General features: G+C 37.5%; 1 protein-coding gene across 1 annotated transcript in view; it reads left to right on the forward strand.

Moving 5' to 3' along the window:
* Glipr1l2 (GLIPR1 like 2) overlaps window positions 1–18,698 on the forward strand; it is a 58,289-nt gene that overhangs the window by 12,820 nt on the left and 26,771 nt on the right. Inside the window, exons 2-3 of the mRNA XM_046430660.1 lie at window positions 2,272–2,517; window positions 5,247–5,350. Coding sequence (XP_046286616.1) covers window positions 2,272–2,517; window positions 5,247–5,350 — 350 coding nt within the window. The remainder of the gene's footprint in view (window positions 1–2,271; window positions 2,518–5,246; window positions 5,351–18,698) is intronic.

Genomic DNA, 18,698 nt, shown 5'->3' on the forward strand with positions numbered 1-18,698 from the left:
GAGCCTGAATGCTATGCTGGAAATTTCCTCTGCCAAATTAATTATCTTTCATCTTTATAGTCAATTTCACATAGTCTCAGAATCTGGAGAAATGTTGACAAATTCTTTGCCAGAATCGAATGTGGCCTCTAGTCCAATTCCCAAAAGAGTCCTTAGTCTCGTCTGAAACCTCATGGGCATAGTCTTTACTGTCTGCATTCCTATCAGCATTCTGGTCTTTGAGGTGTAATCAGAACTGCCCATAGAGCTCTGCTTACAGCAATCAAAGCTTTCCGTGGGCTGTCTCTCAAAACATTTCCAAACTTCTCCCAGAAACAGTTCTAAAGGCTTATGACCACACATGGTCAGGTATAGTCATATCAGTGATCCTATAACCGTGGTCCACTTTATGCTTTGAATATAGCCATTGATGCTCTGCAACTGTGAATTATTTTTTTAAAAAGAACTATTTATTTCTCTTCCTCTCTCCCTGTTTCTCCCTAATCTTTCCTGCTCCCCATTCTTGGGAAACAGGATTGCTTTCTTCCCCATTCTAAGCAGAGTTATCTATCCATTAGCCACAAACCCACTACAGGAATGAAGTAATTCAGAAGACCTCAGAAATGACTGTCTCCCAAATTAACAAGTGAATTACAACTCCAGACAGAACATGTGCAATATAGCCTTTGCATCACCTTTTCTAAAAGCCACCGGCTCCCCTTGATGGAGTTCTGTCTCATAGCTTCTGAGACAGAACTCTCAGTGCTTCTCCTTTGCTAGCAAAGTAATAACCTTCTTTTTCCTTTTTCTTGAAACCATGTTCTTGTTATTGAATTGGCATCAGGAACAAGGACTGAGCTTTTGGTAACAATTACACTTTTCATCAGTTTTTTGAGTTAGTCAGCTTCTAATACTGTGACAAAATACCAGAGGGGAAAAAAAAACAGAGGAAAGGTTTATTTGGGCTCTTAATTTCAGAGGTATCAGTCCATGTTCAACGGATTCTGTTGCTATAGACCTGTGGTCAGGCAGAACACAAGGCACAGAGGATGTGGTAGAGTAAAGCTGTTTACCTCATGGCAACCAGAAAACAGAAAGATATCCAGGAACCGGGGACAAAATATACTCTTCAAAGACACATCACAGTGACCTAATTCCTTGAAGTAGGTCCCACCTCCTCAGGTTTCCACTACCTCTCAATAATGCCATCAGATGGGGACCAAGTATTTAGCATATGGCCTTTGGGAAACAACCATAATTTGTAATCACAATAGTACAAAGAAAAACCAATAACAAAATGCCCATTTAAAACAACCAAACACATATTTGAATGCAAGTGTATATGTGTGTACATACAGAGAGAAATGTGTGAATAGGTAGTCTTTTGAACAGTGGTTACCTTTGTGGAGGGAAATAGTAAAGAAATATTCTAAAGGGCTGATTTGTTTATTTTCTCTAATGAATTTATGTACAATCTGTGAAATTAACTAAGAAACCTAAAGCTATCTTAATGTTTTTCAGAAATGTTTACTGTAACATACATACTTAGTATTTTGGTGTAATGATTATTCTGTTGATTTTCATAGTATGTTTTTATTGTTGTTAAGTAAAGAACAAACCTAGTTATTTGTTAAATGATAAAAGCATACATCTCTGTATATTTACAAATGGTAAGGGAGCAACATCATGTGGTATCTTGTGACATTTCTGGACTTGCATAAAAGTGTTTATGTATCTTTTTTATAAAGTTAACACATGCATTAAAGATTTTTATGTATGTGTTTAAACATTTTATCTATATACACATATGTGTGTGTTATCCTAACAATAAGCAACTTGAATACAAAATTTATGCTGACTTCTCATTTTAATGCTGATAGCACAATATTTGGTATATAATGAAGGCCCAATAAATAGTTATTAGATGAATTCTATTTAAAATTGTTTTGTTACTAAGTACAAAAAACATGGGATTAAAATATATGTTCTAAACAGACTATACTTAAGAATGTTATAATTTGCACTACTTCAGTTACAAATATATGAATGGTCCTTTGTCCAAGGATATAATCATTTCATTTACAATTATAAAAAAATATTTCCTCATAGAAATTACACAAACAAAACTCCTAAGTACAAAATTAGAATTCTTAAACTAGAGAATTCCTGGAAAATAATCAAGAGCACAAAAATCCCTATTTATTATTGTTCTGTTTTCTCTGCTTTTTTTTTTTTTTTGTGTGTGTGTTTGTTGTTGTTGTTGTTTTGTTTTGTTTTGTTTTCTCCTTACAGACTTGGGATGTAGCTTTATCACGAACTGCTAGAGCCTGGGGGAAAAAGTGTGTGTTTAAGCCTAATATTCATTTAGAAGAAATACATATGGCCCATCCTACATTTAATGGTATTGGTGAAAATATGTGGGTTGGCCCTGAGAATGAATTTACTGCAACTGTTGCTATCAAAAGTTGGTATGCAGAGAAGAAATATTTTAATTTTGAAAATGGAACTTGCTCTAAAAACTGTTCTAATTATATGCAGGTATCTAATTTTTATATTGCTATTAATTCAGTAGACTTCTTAATTGCTTTACTAACTAGTTTTATGTTTTAAATTTATAAGTAAACACAAATGGTACAATTATTACTTCTAATAAAATTCAAATTCTATTCAGTCCTATCTTCAAATGTCCATAGTCCCATACATATGTAAATCATACAATCAAAATATTCTTTGAGCGCCAGGGTGTAGCTCAGTGTTAGAATGCTTTCCCAACATGCATGAAGCCTGGTGTTTCATCCCCAATACCACAAAAAAGGGACATTTTTTAAAAATATAATAAACCTAACCTTGATACCCAAAGATAAAAGGCAATTTTCTAAAATAGTACACACTGGAAAAGGAAGTAAGAATCTAGTAAATAAAAACTATTTACAAATCATTGAGAATAAAAACAAAAGATGATATGTTTTGCATATATCAGTATATATATTATATTATAGCTGACTGATTAAAGCAGTAATATAGTAGTATTCAATGGAAATTAATAATATTATTTTACTAATATCCAAAAATCCATCCTCATACTTTATACTTCAAGAATATTGAACCAATTTTTATTTATTCATTATTTCACATACCACATTGTTTAATAATCATCTAAGTATATGTCTGATAATACACTGAGGGTGGAGAACTTGTTTCTCATTCACCATATTGTGAACATAAAAATATGACATTATTTAGGTCTTCAATAAATATTTGTATCAGAAATCAAGAAGATATTGAACTCCCAAGTTTATTTAAAACATGGTTATTTTTCAGTCAATATTTCCTGGTGTCATGATTTATATAAAGCTCAAAACTTTGGAATTTATTCACATTGATCTCATCTTTACTTTTCCATCAAATGAATCAGTCTCCAAAATTTTTTTGATGAACTTTTTTTTTATTTCAATTTTTTCTTCTTAGTTGTAGATGGACACAATACCTTTATTTTATTTGTTTTTATTTTTATGTGGTTCCAGGGATCGAACCCAGTGCCTCAAGCATGCAAGGCAAGCTCTCTGCCACTGAGCTAAACCCCAGCCCCTTGATTAACTCTTTTTTGTTAGCTCCTTTTTCTTCTAGAAAGTTATAGTTGTTCTCCATTGTCTTACTCATATCAAAGTTAGACCCATTAATATGTCTTTAATACCTTCAGTAAACTAATCAAATCTACTCCCTGACCTGCTACTATACTCAGTATTTTCTGCTTCTTAATGCCAGTTCCTAGAAATTCTTTTGTCCTGAATTTGGCCTGCTTGACTCCATTTCAATTCTTACTGTATATTTTCTGGGCTTTTTTGTTTGGTTTTTTTTTTTTTTTTTTTTTTTTTTTGGTACTGAGGATTTAACTCCAGAGCACTCAACCACTGAGCCACATCCCCTATTTTGTGTTTTATTTAGAGACAAGGTCTCACTGAGTTGCTTAGCACCTCTTTTTTTGCTAAGTCTGGCTTTGAACTTATGATCCTCCTGTCTCAACCTCCTGAGCCATTGGGATTACAATGTGCCACCACACGTGGTCCTATTTTCTGTTCTTTTAATGAATAATTCTGTTCTTTTAATGAATAATTTCTCTAAGAAACAAACTTTTAAAAGTACTAAGATTAGATGGGCTGGGGTTGTGGCTTAGTGATAGAGCACTTTCCTAGCCTGTGTGAGGCACTGGGTTCAATCCTCAGTACCACATATAAATAAATAAATGAAATAAAGGTCCATCAACAAATATATATATATATATATATATATATATATATATATATATATATATATATATATATCACTAAGATTAGAGATAAATAAAAAATTAAAATGGAAATGGTTCCTCTTTCGCAGAGGTTAACAAAACAAAATGAGTACTTTTTCTTTACTCCAGGTGTTAGAAATATTAGAGTTGTACAGAGAAATTTTGGAATCTTTCATTATTCCCATCTTTTTTACTCAAATTCAAAATCTTTATTTTTTCTGAATGAAAAGTCCACATTGTGTATCCTCTTTTGGTACTCGGATTGAACCCAGGAGCACTTAACCATTGAGCCACATCCCCAACCCTTTTTTTTTTTTTTTTTTTTTTTTATTTAGAGACACTGTCTTGCTGAGTTTCTTAGGACCTCCCCAAGTAGCTAAGGCTGTCTTTAAACTCATGGTCCTCCTGCCTCAGCCTTTCAAGCCACTGGGATTAGGAGAAGCATGCAACACCACACCTGGCACCACACTTTGTATCTTATAATGTAATTTCCTCAACAAAAGGAGAGAGAAATGCTAATTTCAGTCAACTATTCTTTACTCTTTTTATCTCTTTGGTTTCCCTTTTGTAATCTTATTGTCTCTCTTTTTCTCCTTTTTATTCACAATTTCCATTTTTGCATAAAGTTTTCTCTCCTTTTTCTCTGCCAGTGACCTAGAACTTTCAAATTCAAATGGGTTGAAAATTAATTTATCATGTATGGATTCCTTTGGCTCTGAAGTATATTCTGGATCAGGGTGGTCAAACTGCTTCTCCTAATACACTATTAGTAGAACCTGTTAAAATGTGTCTCTTAATGTAGTTTTGGAAATGCTGTCCTACATTCACAATAACTTTTAACTGTGTCTAAATTAAAATACTTCATAGTCCTTGAATTTCTTGGCTATCAATTCTGTGTTAATGGAATATATTATTGTTTAGAAGATAAAATATTAATGTTTAGAATTATATTATGTTTTCTTTAAAAATTTCATTGTAGATTGTTTGGGATAACTCTTACAAAGTTGGTTGTGCTGTTACTCCATGTAGAAGAATTCAAAATATTAGACATGCAGCACTTTTTATATGCAATTACGCACCAGGGTAAGTTACTTTAAGATAATAAAAACATAAAAATATGTTTTCTTAACTTTAATATATTATTCTAAGTATTTTATGAACTATAAAAAAGTTAGGTATAAAGTATTAATTAAAAATTTATGTTGAAATATTTTAAATTCCATAGTGAAATAAGCCATAACTTGTACATATTGGTTTTTATTTATACGCTACCCTTGTGTTACATGCTAGAAGAATACTAACTTTAGTATATTTCCAATATCTAGCCTAACTAGTTTAGAATTTAAATTATTTTTCAAAAAATTTATCCCTATATTTATGATAAAAGTTAAAAGAAAACAAAATTAAACATGTTAAAATTTATGTAGTAAGGGTTGTTTTACATATACATCAATTTTTTTTTTATATTTTTAATTTTTTAATGTGGGTTGTTCAAAACATTACAAATTTCTTGACATATCATATTCCACACTTTGATTCAAGTGGGTTATAAACTCCCACTTTCACCCCATACACAGATTGCAGAATCACATCAGTTACACATCCATTGATTTACATATTGCCATACTAGTGTCTGTTGTGCTCCGCTGCCTTTCCCATCCTCCACCCTCCCCCCTCCCCACCTCTCCCCTCCCCTCCCCTCCTCTCTCTCTACCCCCTCCACTGTATAACCCTGAGGGTCTCCTTCCATTACCATGCAATTTCCCTTCTCTCTCCCTTTCCCTCCCACCTCTCATCCCTGTTAAATGTTAATCTTCTTCTCCTGCTCTTCGTCCCTACTCTGATCTTAGTTACTCTCCTTATATCAAAGAATACATTTGGCATTTGTTTTTTAGGGATTGGCTAGCTTCACTTAGCATAATCTGCTCTAATGCCATCCATTTCCCTGTAAATTCTATGATTTTGTCATTTTTTAATGCAGAGTAATACTCCATTGTGTATAAATGCCACATTTTTTTTATCCATTCGTCTATTGAAGGGCATCTAGGTTGGTTCCACAGTCTTGCTATTGTGAACTGTGCTGCTATGAACATCGATGTAGCAGTGTCCCTGTAGCATGCTCTTTTTAGGTCTTTAGGGAATAGACCAAGAAGGGGAATAGCTGGGTCAAATGGTGGCTCCATTCCCAGCTTTCCAAGAAATCTCCATACTGCTTTCCAAATTGGCTGCACCAATTTGCAGTCCCACCAGCAATGAACAAGTGTACCCTTTTCCCCACATCCTCGCCAGCACTTGTTGTTGTTTGACTTCATAATGGCTGCCAATCTTACTGGAGTGAGATGGTATCTTAGGGTGGTTTTGATTTGCATTTCTCTGACAGCTAGAGATGGTGAGCATTTTTTCATGTACTTGTTGATTGATTGTATGTCCTCCTCTGAGAAGTGTCTGTTCAGGTCCTTGGCCCATTTGTTGATTGGGTTGTTTGTTCTCTTATTGTCTGATTTTTTGAGTTCTTTGTATACTCTGGATATTAGGGCTCTATCTGAAGTGTGAGGAGTAAAGATTTGTTCCCAGGGTGTAGGCTCCCTATTTACCTCTCTTATTGTTTCTTTTGCTGAGAAAAAAACTTTTTAGTTTGAGTAAGTCCCATTTGTTGATTCTAGTTATTAACTTTTGTGCTATGGGTGTCCTATTGAGGAATTTGGAGCCCGACCCCACCGACTGTAGATCGTAGCCAACTTTTTCTTCTATCAGACAGCGTGTCTCTGATTTGATATCAAGCTCCTTGATCCATTTTGAATTCACTTTTGTGCATGGCGAGAGAAAGGGATTCAGTTTCATTTTCTTGCATATGGATTTCCAGTTTTCCCAGCACCATTTGTTGAAGATGCTATCCTTCCTCCATTGCATGCTTTTAGCCCCTTTATCAAATATAAGATAGTTGTAGTTTTGTGGATTGGTTTCTGTGTCCTCTATTCTGTACCATTGGTCCACCCGCCTGTTTTGGTACCAGTACCATGCTTTTTTTGTTACTATTGCTCTGTAGTATAGTTTGAAGTCTGGTATCGCTATACCGCCTGATTCATACTTCCCGCTTAGCATTGTTTTTGCTATTCTGGGTCTTTTATTTTTCCATATGAATTTCATGATTGCTTTCTCTATTTCTACAAGAAATGCCGTTGGGATTTTGATTGGCATTGCATTAAACCTATAGAGAATTTTTGGTAATATCGCCATTTTGATGATGTTAGTTCTGCCTATCCATGAACAGGGTATATTTTTCCATCTTCTAAGATCTTCTTCTATTTCTCTCTTGAGGGTTCTGTAGTTTTCATTGTATAAGTCTTTCACCTCTTTTGTTAGGTTGATTCCCAACTATTTTATTTTTTTTGAAGATATTTTGAATGGAGTGGTTGTCCTCACTTCCATTTCAGAGGATTTGTCGCTGATATACAGGAATGCCTTTGATTTATGCATGTTGATTTTATATCCTGCCACTTTGCTGAATTCATTTATTAGCTCTAATAGTTTCTTTGTAGAGCCTTTTGGGTCTGCTAGGTATAGAATCATATCATCTGCAAATAGTGATAATTTAAGTTCTTCTTTTCCTATTTTGATGCCTTGAATTTCTTTCATCTGTCTAATTGCTCTGGCCAGTGTTTCGAGAACTATGTTGAACAGAAGTGGAGAGAGAGGGCATCCCTGTCTTGTTCCAGATTTTAGAGGGAATGCCTTCAGTTTTTCTCCATTCAGAATGATGCTAGCCTGAGGCTTAGCATAGATTGCTTTTACAATATTGAGGTATGTTCCTGTTATCCCTAGTTTTTCTAGAGTTTTGAACATAAAGGGATGCTGTACTTTGTCGAATGCTTTTTCCGCATCTATCGAGATGATCATATGGTTTTTATTTTTAACTCTATTGATGTGGTGAATAACATTTATTGATTTCCGTATATTGAACCAGCCTTGCATCCCAGGGATGAATCCTACTTGATCATGGTGTACAATTTTTTTGATATGCTTTTGTATCCGATTCGCCATAATTTTATTGAGGATTTTTGCATCTAGGTTCATTAGAGATATTGGTCTGTAGTTTTCTTTCTTTGAAGTGTCTTTGTCTGGTTTAGGAATCAGGGTGATGTTGGCCTCATAGAATGAATTTGGAAGTTCTCCCTCCTTTTCTATTTCCTGAAGTAGCTTGAAAAGTATTGGTATTAGTTCTTCTTTAAAGGTTTTGTAAAATTCTGCTGTGTACCCATCGGGACCTGGGCTTTTCTTAGTTGGTAGTCTTTTGATGGTTTCTTCTATCTCCTCAATTGATATTGGTCTGTTTAGGTTTTCTATATCCTCCTGACTCAATCTGGGCAGATCATATGACTTAAGAAATTTATCTATGCCTTCACTATCTTCTAATTTATTGGAGTATAAGGATTCAAAATAGTTTTTGATTATCTTCTGTATTTCTGAAGTGTCTGTTGTGATATTGCCTTTTTCATCCCGTATGCTAGTAATTTGAGTTCTCTCTCCTCTTCTCTTCGCTAGCATCGCTAAGGGTCTGTCGATTTTGTTTATTTTTTCAAAGAACCAACTTTTAGTTTTGTCAATTTTTTCAATTGTTTCTTTTGTTTGGATTTCATTAATTTCAGCTCTGATTTTAATTATTTCTTGCCTTCTACTTCTTTTGCTGTTGTTTTGCTCTTCTTTTTCAAGGATTTTAAGATGAAGTATGAGATCATTTATTTGTTGGTTTTTTCTTTTTTTAAGGAATGAACTCCAAGCAATGAATTTTCCTCTTAGAACTGCTTTCAATGTGTCCCATAGATTCCAATATGTTGTGTCTGTGTTTTCATTTATCTCTAAGAATTTTTTAATTTCCTCCTTGATGTCTTCTATAACCCATTGATCATTCAGTAACCTATTGTTCATTCTCCAAGTGATATATGCTTTTTCCTTCCTTCTTTTATCGTTGATTTTCAGTTTCATTCCATTATGATCAGATAAGATGGTATTATCTCTACTCCTTTATATTGTCTAAGAGTTGCCCTGTGACATAATATATGATCTATTTTTGAGAAGGATCCATGTGCTGCTGAGAAAAAAGTGTAACTGCTTGATGTTGGGTGGTATACTCTATATATGTCAATTAGGTCTAGGTTATTAATAGTGTTATTGAGTTCTATAGTTTCCTTATTCAACTTTTGTTTGGAAGATCTGTCCAGTGGTGAGAGAGGTGTGTTGAAGTCTCCCATGATAATGGTATGGTGGTCTATTAGACTCTTGAACTTGAGAAGAGTTTGTTTGACGAACATAGCTGCACCATTGTTGGGGGCATAAATATTTATGATTGTTATGTCTTGTTGGTGTATGGTTCCCTTAAGCAGTATGTAGTGTCCCTCTTTATCCCTTTTGATTAACTTTGGCTTGAAATCTATTTTATTTGATATGAGTATGGACACTCCTGCTTGTTTCCGAAGTCGATATGAGTGATATGATTTGTCCCAACCTTTCACCTTCAGCCTGTGTATGTCTTTTCCTATCAAATGCGTCTCCTGTAGGCAGCATATTGTTGGGTCTTGTTTTGTGATCCATTCTACTAGCCTGTGTCTCTTAATTGGTGAGTTTAAGCCATTAACATTTAGGGTTATTATTGAGATATGGGTTGTTCTTCCAGCCATATTTGTTTATTTCTGTTACTAAACATGGTTTGTTTTCCTCTTTGATTATTTTCCCCCCCTTTACTGTCCTACCTCCCACTGTTGGTTTTCATTGTTATTTTCCATTTCCTCTTCCTGTAGTGCTTTGGCGAGGATGTTTTGAATAGATGGTTTTCTAGCTGTGAATTCTTTAAACTTTTGTTTATCGTGGAAGGTTTTAATTTCATCTTCCATCCTGAAGTTTAATTTCGCTGGATACACAATTCTTGGTTGGAACCCATTTTCTTTCAGTGTTTGAAATATGTTATTCCAGGATCTTCTAGCTTTCAGAGTCTGTGTTGAAAGATCAGCTGTTATCCTAATTGGTTACCCCTAAATGTAATCTGCTTCCTTTCTCTTGTAGCTTTTAAAATTCTCTCCTTATTCTGTATGTTGGGCATCTTCATTATAATGTGTCTAGGTGTGGATCTCTTATGATTTTGCACATTCGGCGTCCTGTAGGCTTCTAGGATTTGGGATTCTGTCTCATTCTTCAAGTCTGGGAAGTTTTCTCGTATTATTTCATTGAATAGACTGCTCATTCCTTTGGTTTGGAGCTCTGTACCTTCCTGTATCCCAATGACTCTTAAGTTTGGTCTCTTAATGTTATCCCATATTTCTTGGATGTTCTGCTCATGGTTTCTTAACAGTCTTGCTGAGCTGTCTATGTTCTTTTCCAGTTGAAATACTTTGTCTTCATTGTCTGATGTTCTATCTTCTAAGTGTTCTACTCTGCTGGTAGTATTCTCCATTGAGTTTTTAAGTTGGTTTATTGCTTCCTGCATTTCTAGGATTTCTGATTGCTTGTTTTTTATAACCTCTATCTCCCTGTATAGTTGATCCTTTGCTTCCTGGATTTGTTTGCGTAATTCATTGTCGAAGTGATCTTTAATTGTCTGATTTTGCTGTTTAATGTCTTCCTTGATACTCCAGATCATCTGAAGCATGTATATCCTGAATTCTTTATCTGACATTCCATCTGCTGCAGCTGTTACCTCTTCTAAAGTTGTGTTGACCTGCATTGCTTGTGGTCCTTTCTTTCCTTGTCTTTTCATACTGCTTGCATATCTTTCCTGCAGGTGCGGGCGGCGGCTCTGCTCTCTCCTTATTCCAATTGGGGTGTCGTGGCTACCACGCCGGCAGGTCACTGGGCCTGTTCTGGGCGCTGGCAGCGGCTCTGTTCTGCCCCTACTCCAATTGGGGTGACAAGTGTACCACGCCGGCAGGCCACCGGGCCTGATCCGCCGGTCAGTTGCAGGTTTGCCTACCCTGCAGGCGTGGGCGGCGGCTCTACTCTGCCCCTACTCCAAATGGGGTGACGTGTCTGTTGTACCGGCAGGCCACTGGGCCTGTCCCGCTGGTCGGTCGCAGATCTGCCCACCTTTCGGGCACAGGTGGAGGCTCTGCTCTGCCCCTACTCCAATTGGGGTGTCGTGACTACCCCGCCTGCAGGACACTGGGCCTGTTCCTGGCACAGGTGGCGACTCTGCTCTGCCCCTACTCCAATTAGGGCGGTGTGTGTACCACGCCGGCAGGCTCCTGGGCCTGGTCCGCCGGTCTGTTGCAGGTCTGCCTACCTTGGAGGCGCGGGCGGCGGATCTGCCCTGCCCCTCCTACCACGCCTGCAGACCCCTGGGCCTGATCTGCAGGTTGGTCACAGGTCTGCTCACCCTGTGGGCACGGGTGGCAGTTCCGCTCTGCCCCCACTCCAATTGGGGTCACGTGACCACCACACCGGCAGGGCCTGATCCGGGCGTGGGAGAAGGATCTGCTCTGCCCCTACTCAAGTTGGGGTGACGTGTGTACCACACTGGCAGGCCACTGGGCCTGACCCGCCAGGCTGTCACAGGTCTGTTTACCTTGCAAGCGCGAACGGCGGCTCTGCCCTGCCCCTCCTACCACGCCCATGTACCACTGGGTCGCGGGTCTGCCCACCTTGCAGGTGCGGGTGGCGGCTCCGCTCCGCCCCCTCTCCAATTGGGATCTTGCGGTCACCACGCTGGCGAGCCGCTGGGCCTGCTCCGGGCGCTGGCGGCGGCCCGTCTCCTCCCCTCTGGCTCGACGACAAATTGAGGAGACTCGGGTGTCTGTGCCTCATCCCCCCTACCAGGAGACCAACTGTTTATGTTGCCGCTGGTATTGATGAAGTTCTCTCCTCCGCCGCTTTCTGATGACATCAGATCTCTGCCATGTTGGTATCCTATGCGAATGGCAGCATTTCGTTCCCCTTGCCAGGCAACCAAAGCAACGGGTGAGTCCTGACCGGCCCTCAGCAGGACCCGGACCGAGAAGCAGTTTCCGTGGGCTCCTAGCCCCGGGCCAGGGAAGTTCTGGGAGCCGGAACTCGGCCGCTCCGTGCTCGGTGTAAGCTCCTATAAGTGTAGGCTCCAAGAAGCAGTCCCCGCGGGCTCAGTTCCGGGAGCCGGAATTCGGCCGCTTAGTGCTTGGTGTATGCTCTGATAGGAGCAGGGTCCAAGAAGCAGCCTCCGCAGGCTCCGCAGCCCTGGGCCAGGGCGGTTCCGGGATGGTTCCGGGAGCCGGAACTCGGCCGCCCCGCGCTCGGTGTTCGCTCCGATAAGATCAGGTTCTAAGAAGCACCCAGGCACTGAATCCTAGCAATCTGTCTGCAAGCCGCAGGCGAATTGCAGCCTGAAATTACCTGTTCTATGGCTGAATGAGCTGCGGTCAGTCGAAAACAGGTATGGTGACGTCAGCTTTCCAACATGGTGGCTGCTGGCCTCCTCTGTGGTCTAACCGGTGTGGAGAACCGAGATGGACCGCTTCCTTCCCCCGTCTCGAACCCAGAATTCAGCCCTGAGTACGGCGCTTGCACGGCTGGCAGAAACTGCAGCGCTGTATCCGTGCGTCGCTATCTCCTCATTTCCCAGCACGCGCTGCAGACTCTAGCATCGGGGCGATTTGCTGAATAAGCATTGTTACCCTCCGTGCGACAAACCTCTCGCGTTTGAGTCCCCATAGCCGATCCTCGTGCGATGGAAATCCTTCCTCCAGGTTCCGGATCACCCCACTATTGCTGGAAAGTCCTAACAAGATATCCTTTAGCCGTCCTGACTTGTCATACTCCCACACAGTGAAGCAGCACACGGGGGCAATGCACTCCCCTCGCCGCCATCTTCCTTCGCTATACATCAATTTGTAATATGAAAGACATTCAACTGATCACCCAGTGTGGATTGCATTAATTAGGATTGGTCTCTTATATGTAAGGAGCCATAATATCTCTAAGACAGAAGAAAATTTTCAAAGCCTTCTAATCAAGCTATCCATATTAAATTTGAACTCTTTATACTTATCATGTGATTATTTAGCTTGTATGTGAATATCTGCCATTTATGGGACTAATTACCCTTCATAATAACATCCATCTCTGGGCAGGTCTGTTGGAAATTTCCAAGATTTCTTACAGGCCATTATGACACTATAAATAATATTATAACTTCTAAATAATTGAGAAGATATTCTAACCAATGTCTTCAATAAAAAACTAAAAATTGGCTTCTTAATATGATTGAGAAGGAAGTGCTGCTGAATATAATGTTTTGGAACTAAAGCATAAAGAAAACGAAAAAAGTATTGATTATTGATGGTATTCCAGTATATGGAGAAAACAGTAGAACATAACAGTGAATTAAATTCAGAAAACCCTTTCCTGATAAAGAGATGACCACATTTAGTTTATATTCTTGCAAGGTGGAGATAAACCCTTGTTAAAATTTAAACACATAAATAAATCATATTTTAACTACATAATAAAGTGTAACATAAAAAAGCAGGATATGCAAATAAGGAATGGTTGGTATGGAAGAGAGAGTAGTCACAAAAGGAGGTGGCAAATGAAAAGGAAATAGCAAAATAATATTCTAAGTGTAAGGAAGAGAATGCATAAAATCTCTGAGGTTGTATGAGTTTGGTATGTTTGAAGAATGAATAATTCTGGTTAGAAGTAGGAGATGTGGTTGAAAGTTAGATGAGAGAACAAATAGAATAACATAGGCCATATTGAATATTTTCTCATTTATTCTAAATAATGACAAAGTCTTTGGGAAGTCTTAAGCCAGTGAGTAGCAATCACGTTTAGGCTTTGGAAAAAATGATTATGAAAAAGATACTCTGGAAATTAGAAAATGTGGGAAGTAAAATATCATTTCAATAAAGAGATGGAGATTCTGAAAAACAACCAAACAGAAATTCTGAAAATGAAAGACTGAGCAAACCAAATTAAAATTTCAATGGAAAGCATCACCAATAGATTAGACCACTTTGAAGATAGATTTTTCAGGCATTGAGGACAAAATATATAATCTTGAAAATGAAGTTGATCATAAAGAAAAGATGTTAAACTTGGATTCAAGCTGGCAGGCTAGAGAAAGGCTTTATTCCTAGTTGCTCTGTGACTTTGGATTCAAGCAGCAGTAGTACTGCTTTTCTGGGAGGTGAGTGAAAGAGGAATTTCACTAAAGCTTAATATTGGACAGTCAGAGTGTTTTGGAGACTCAGAAAGTTGGGAATATTAAACAAAGAAAGACTACATTGAAGCCAAGCCATTTTTGGCTGCAGCAGTAGCAGTGCTGGTCAGCACAGAGGAAGGGAAAACACAGAGGAACACAATGGACAGATTTAGTAGAGAAAACCCTGAAATCAGAAAAGCAGACTGCTATAAATTCTAGCCAGAGAAATTAAGCAAGAGATGAAAATGAAAGGGACAAAAATAGGAAAGGAAGAAGTCAAATTATCACTGTGTGCAAATGATATGATCCTATACCAAGAAGATAAAACAAAACAAATCCACCAAAGACTGCTGAAGCTAATAAATTTGGCAAAATAACAGGTTATAAAATCAACATGCAAACATCAATAGCTTTCTTATATACCAAAAACAATCTGCTGAGAAAGAAATTAGGAAAACAATTCTATTCACAATGGCCTCAAAAACAAACAAAGAATAAATCTAATCAAGGAGGTGAAAGACCTCTACAATGAAAACTAGAAAACAAAAGAACATTGAAGAAAGACATTGAGGAAGGCCTCAAGATGGAAAGACCTCACATGATCATGGATAGGCAGAATTAATACTCTTAAAATGGCCATACTATCAAAAGCAATATACATAATTAGTGCAGTCCCTATCAAAATACCAATGACATTTTTTACAGAACTAGAAAAAAAATAGTCCTAAAATTTATTTGGAATAATAAAGACCAAAAATAGCCAAAGTAATTTTAAGCCAAAAAAAGCAATGCTGGAGGCTTCATAATACCTGACTTCGAACTATACTACAGAGCTATAGTAATAAAAGCTGCATGGAACTGTCATAAAAACAGACATATAGACCAATGGTAAAGATTAGAAGACAAAGACAAACTCACACAGATAAGTCTTTTGATCCTTGACAAAGGTACCAAAAACATACATTAGAGAAAACATAGCCTTTTTAACAAATGGTGCTGGGACAACTGGTTATCCATATGTAGAAGAATGAAACTAGACCTTTATCTCTCACTCTGTGCAAAAATCAATTCAAAATGGATCAAACACCTCACAATTAGACTAGAAACTATGCAACTACTAGAAGAAAACATAGGGTCAACACTCCAGCTCAGGCACAGGCAATGACATTCTCAATAGGACCCCTAAAACTCAGGAAATAATGCCAAGAGTTAATAAATGGGACAGCATTGAATTAAAAAGCTTCTGCACAGCAAAGGAAACAATTAGGAATGTAAAGAGAGAACCCACAGAATGGGATAAAACCTTTGGTAGCTGCTCTTTGGAGAGTGGATTAATTTCTAGAACATATAAAGATCTCAAAAGCCTTACACCAAAAAATCAAATAACCCAAGTAATAAGTGGGCAAATGAGCTAAACAGACACATCTAAAAAGAAGAAACACAAATGGCCAACAAATACATGAAAAAATGCTCAACATCATTAACAATTCAGGAAAATGAATATATGGTATGTATACACAATGGAGTTTTATTCAGTAATAAAGAAAAAACAAATTGTAACATTTGCAGAGAAATGGTCGAACTAGAGACAATTATGTTAAGCAAAATAAATTAATTTCAGAAGGTTAAGGGTTGTATGTTTTCTCTCATGTGGAAGCTAGTGAGGAAGAAGGAAAGCAAAGTTGCTAGGATCTCCTAAAAATCACAGGGAGATCATTAGAGAAAAGGGGCCAATGAATGGGAGATATGGAAGGAGTGGGGGAAATGCTGGGGATTGATATTGACCAAATTAGATTGTTAGATTGCGTGCATGTACAAATATGTAGCAACAAATCCCCTCATATGTACAACTATAATGCATCAATGGGGGAAAATAGTGAAAGAAAGGATAAAAATGAAAGAAAGAAAAGATGTTAAGAGACCATGAACTGAATATTCAAAAAATCTGGGATAACATTGCAAGACCAAATTTAAGAATTACTAAGGTACATGAAGGTTCTGAAATACAAAGAAAAAGAATGCACAATGTTTTTAATAAAATAATATTCTAAAAATTTCTTATGAAAGACATGGAAAAATGTTTTATGAAAGACATGGAAATTTAAATACAGGAAGCACATAGAATTCCACATAGGCAGGATCAAAAAAGATCTCCAAGACACATTACAATAAAAATTCCTAATATTCAAAGTAAGGATAAAATTTTAAAAGCTGCAAGAGAAAGTGGCAGGTCACAATTAGAGGTGAACCAATTCAAATTTCAACTGAATTTTCAACCAAAACCCTAAAATACAGGAGGCTTGGAATAATATACACCAAGCTTTGAAAGAAAAAGGGTACCAACAAAATTACTATATCCAGCAAAATTATTCAGAATTGAAGATGAAATAAAAATCTTTGATTATATGCAGAAACTACAAGAATTCATAATCATCAGCCTGCACTACGAAACATACTCAATAAAATATTTTATTTGGAAGAAATGAAAAATAAAAACGAAAACCAGCATAGGGATGAATTGCAGTAGAAGAATGAATTAAAGGAAAATGAAGTCTGACTTAAACATTAGAAAATAAACATTACAAATAAATCAAAGTGACAGGAAATAAAAATAATCTCTATAATAAGTTGAATATAAATAGACAAAACTCTTCAACCAAAAGACATAGATTGGCAGATTGGATTAAGTAAATACCCCAACAGTGTGCTATTTGCAAGAAATACAAAGACATCTACAGTCTGAAGGTGAAAGGATGGGAAAAGATGTACCATGCAAATTGTAGCTGAAAGTAAGCATGGGTAGATATTCTCATATCTGACAAAGTGGACTTCAGCTGCAATGCTGGAATTTTTTTCTTATTTTACTATCTCTAACCTTCTGAGTCTCTGATCTGCTTTGAATATCCAGTTTTAAATTCCGGTAAAGCTTTTTTTGTTCACTCACCTTGCTGAGAAGCTGCCTGTCTGCTTTTATAGCTAAAAAACTATTAATCAAATGGATTTAATAGATGGATAAAAATATTTCATCCTCAATGACTAAATTCACTTTCTTCTCAGCAGTATATGAAACATTTTCTAAAATAGATATTTTAGCTCACAAAACAAATCTTAGCAAATACAAAAAAGTAGAGATAATTTCTTACATCATTTTACATCATGATGGAATTAAGTTTCAAATCATTGACAAGATAAAAACAAACTATTTAACACCACCTGGAGCTTAAAAAATACGCTTTTGAACAGTGAATAGATAGCAGAAGAAGTCAAGGAAGAAATTTAAAAATTCTTAGGAAAAAACCATAATAGTGATACAACATATCAAAATCTCTGGGACAATAAGAAGGTAGTTCTGAGAAGAAAGGTTAAAGCACTGAGTCCATACATGTAAAACAGAAAGATACCAAATAAATAACCCAATATTATACCTTAAGGAAGACCCAAATGAACAAAATTTATGATGCAAAAGGAAATATCATCACAAACACCCCTGAAATCCAGAGGATCACTAGAAACTATTTTGAAAATTTGTATTTCAATAAACTAGAAAAATTTTAAGATGTTGACAAATTTCCAGAGACATATGACATACCCAAATTGAACCATGAAGACAGAGAAAACTTAAACAGATCAATATCAAGTAATGAAATTAGAGCAGCTATTAAAACTTTGTGGTAAGATGCAAGATGTCAGGCCAAAGGGAGGGAGCATTCTATGTTGCACCATGACCTGGGACTCAAATAGAGAGAATACTGCTTCTCTGCAAGTGATATTCCTGCTCCTACACAGAGCCCATGAACAACTCCAAGCTTGAGTGTCAGAGTAGGTCTCCCAGCTACTCACCCACACAGGACTACCAGGTGCCCGAGCAGGACCATCAGCATCAGCACCCAAGCAGAACTTTCTGCCACCCACCCAAGCAGAAATACCAGATGCTGCTCCACACAGGACACCAGCAACTACCCATGTGCAAGAACTCCAGTCACCACTCCCATGTGGAACCCCATAAGGGCTCCTCCAGTCACCTCCATCTTGAGACTCTGCAGCAACAGAGATAGTCCCCTGTGTATGGTAGCATACCTGCACCTGGAAACTTCACACAGGCTCTCAAGACAGCCGACAGTCCCACACTGCATGCCACAGAGCTGACTTTGAGCACATCGCCCATATCCAATGCCATCTCCTGATTCCCCCACTCAAATCGACACCCCATTGCTGAAAGCAGCTGCCTCCATGTTAGGTCACCTTCAACATCAGCTTTAGTGGGACAAC

This window comes from Marmota monax, unplaced genomic scaffold, assembly GCF_021218885.2.
Source record: "Marmota monax isolate L192 unplaced genomic scaffold, Marmota_monax_Labrador192_F-V1.1 WCK01_AAM20220418_F8-fsc00056, whole genome shotgun sequence".
Classification (NCBI taxonomy): Eukaryota; Metazoa; Chordata; class Mammalia; order Rodentia; family Sciuridae; genus Marmota; species Marmota monax.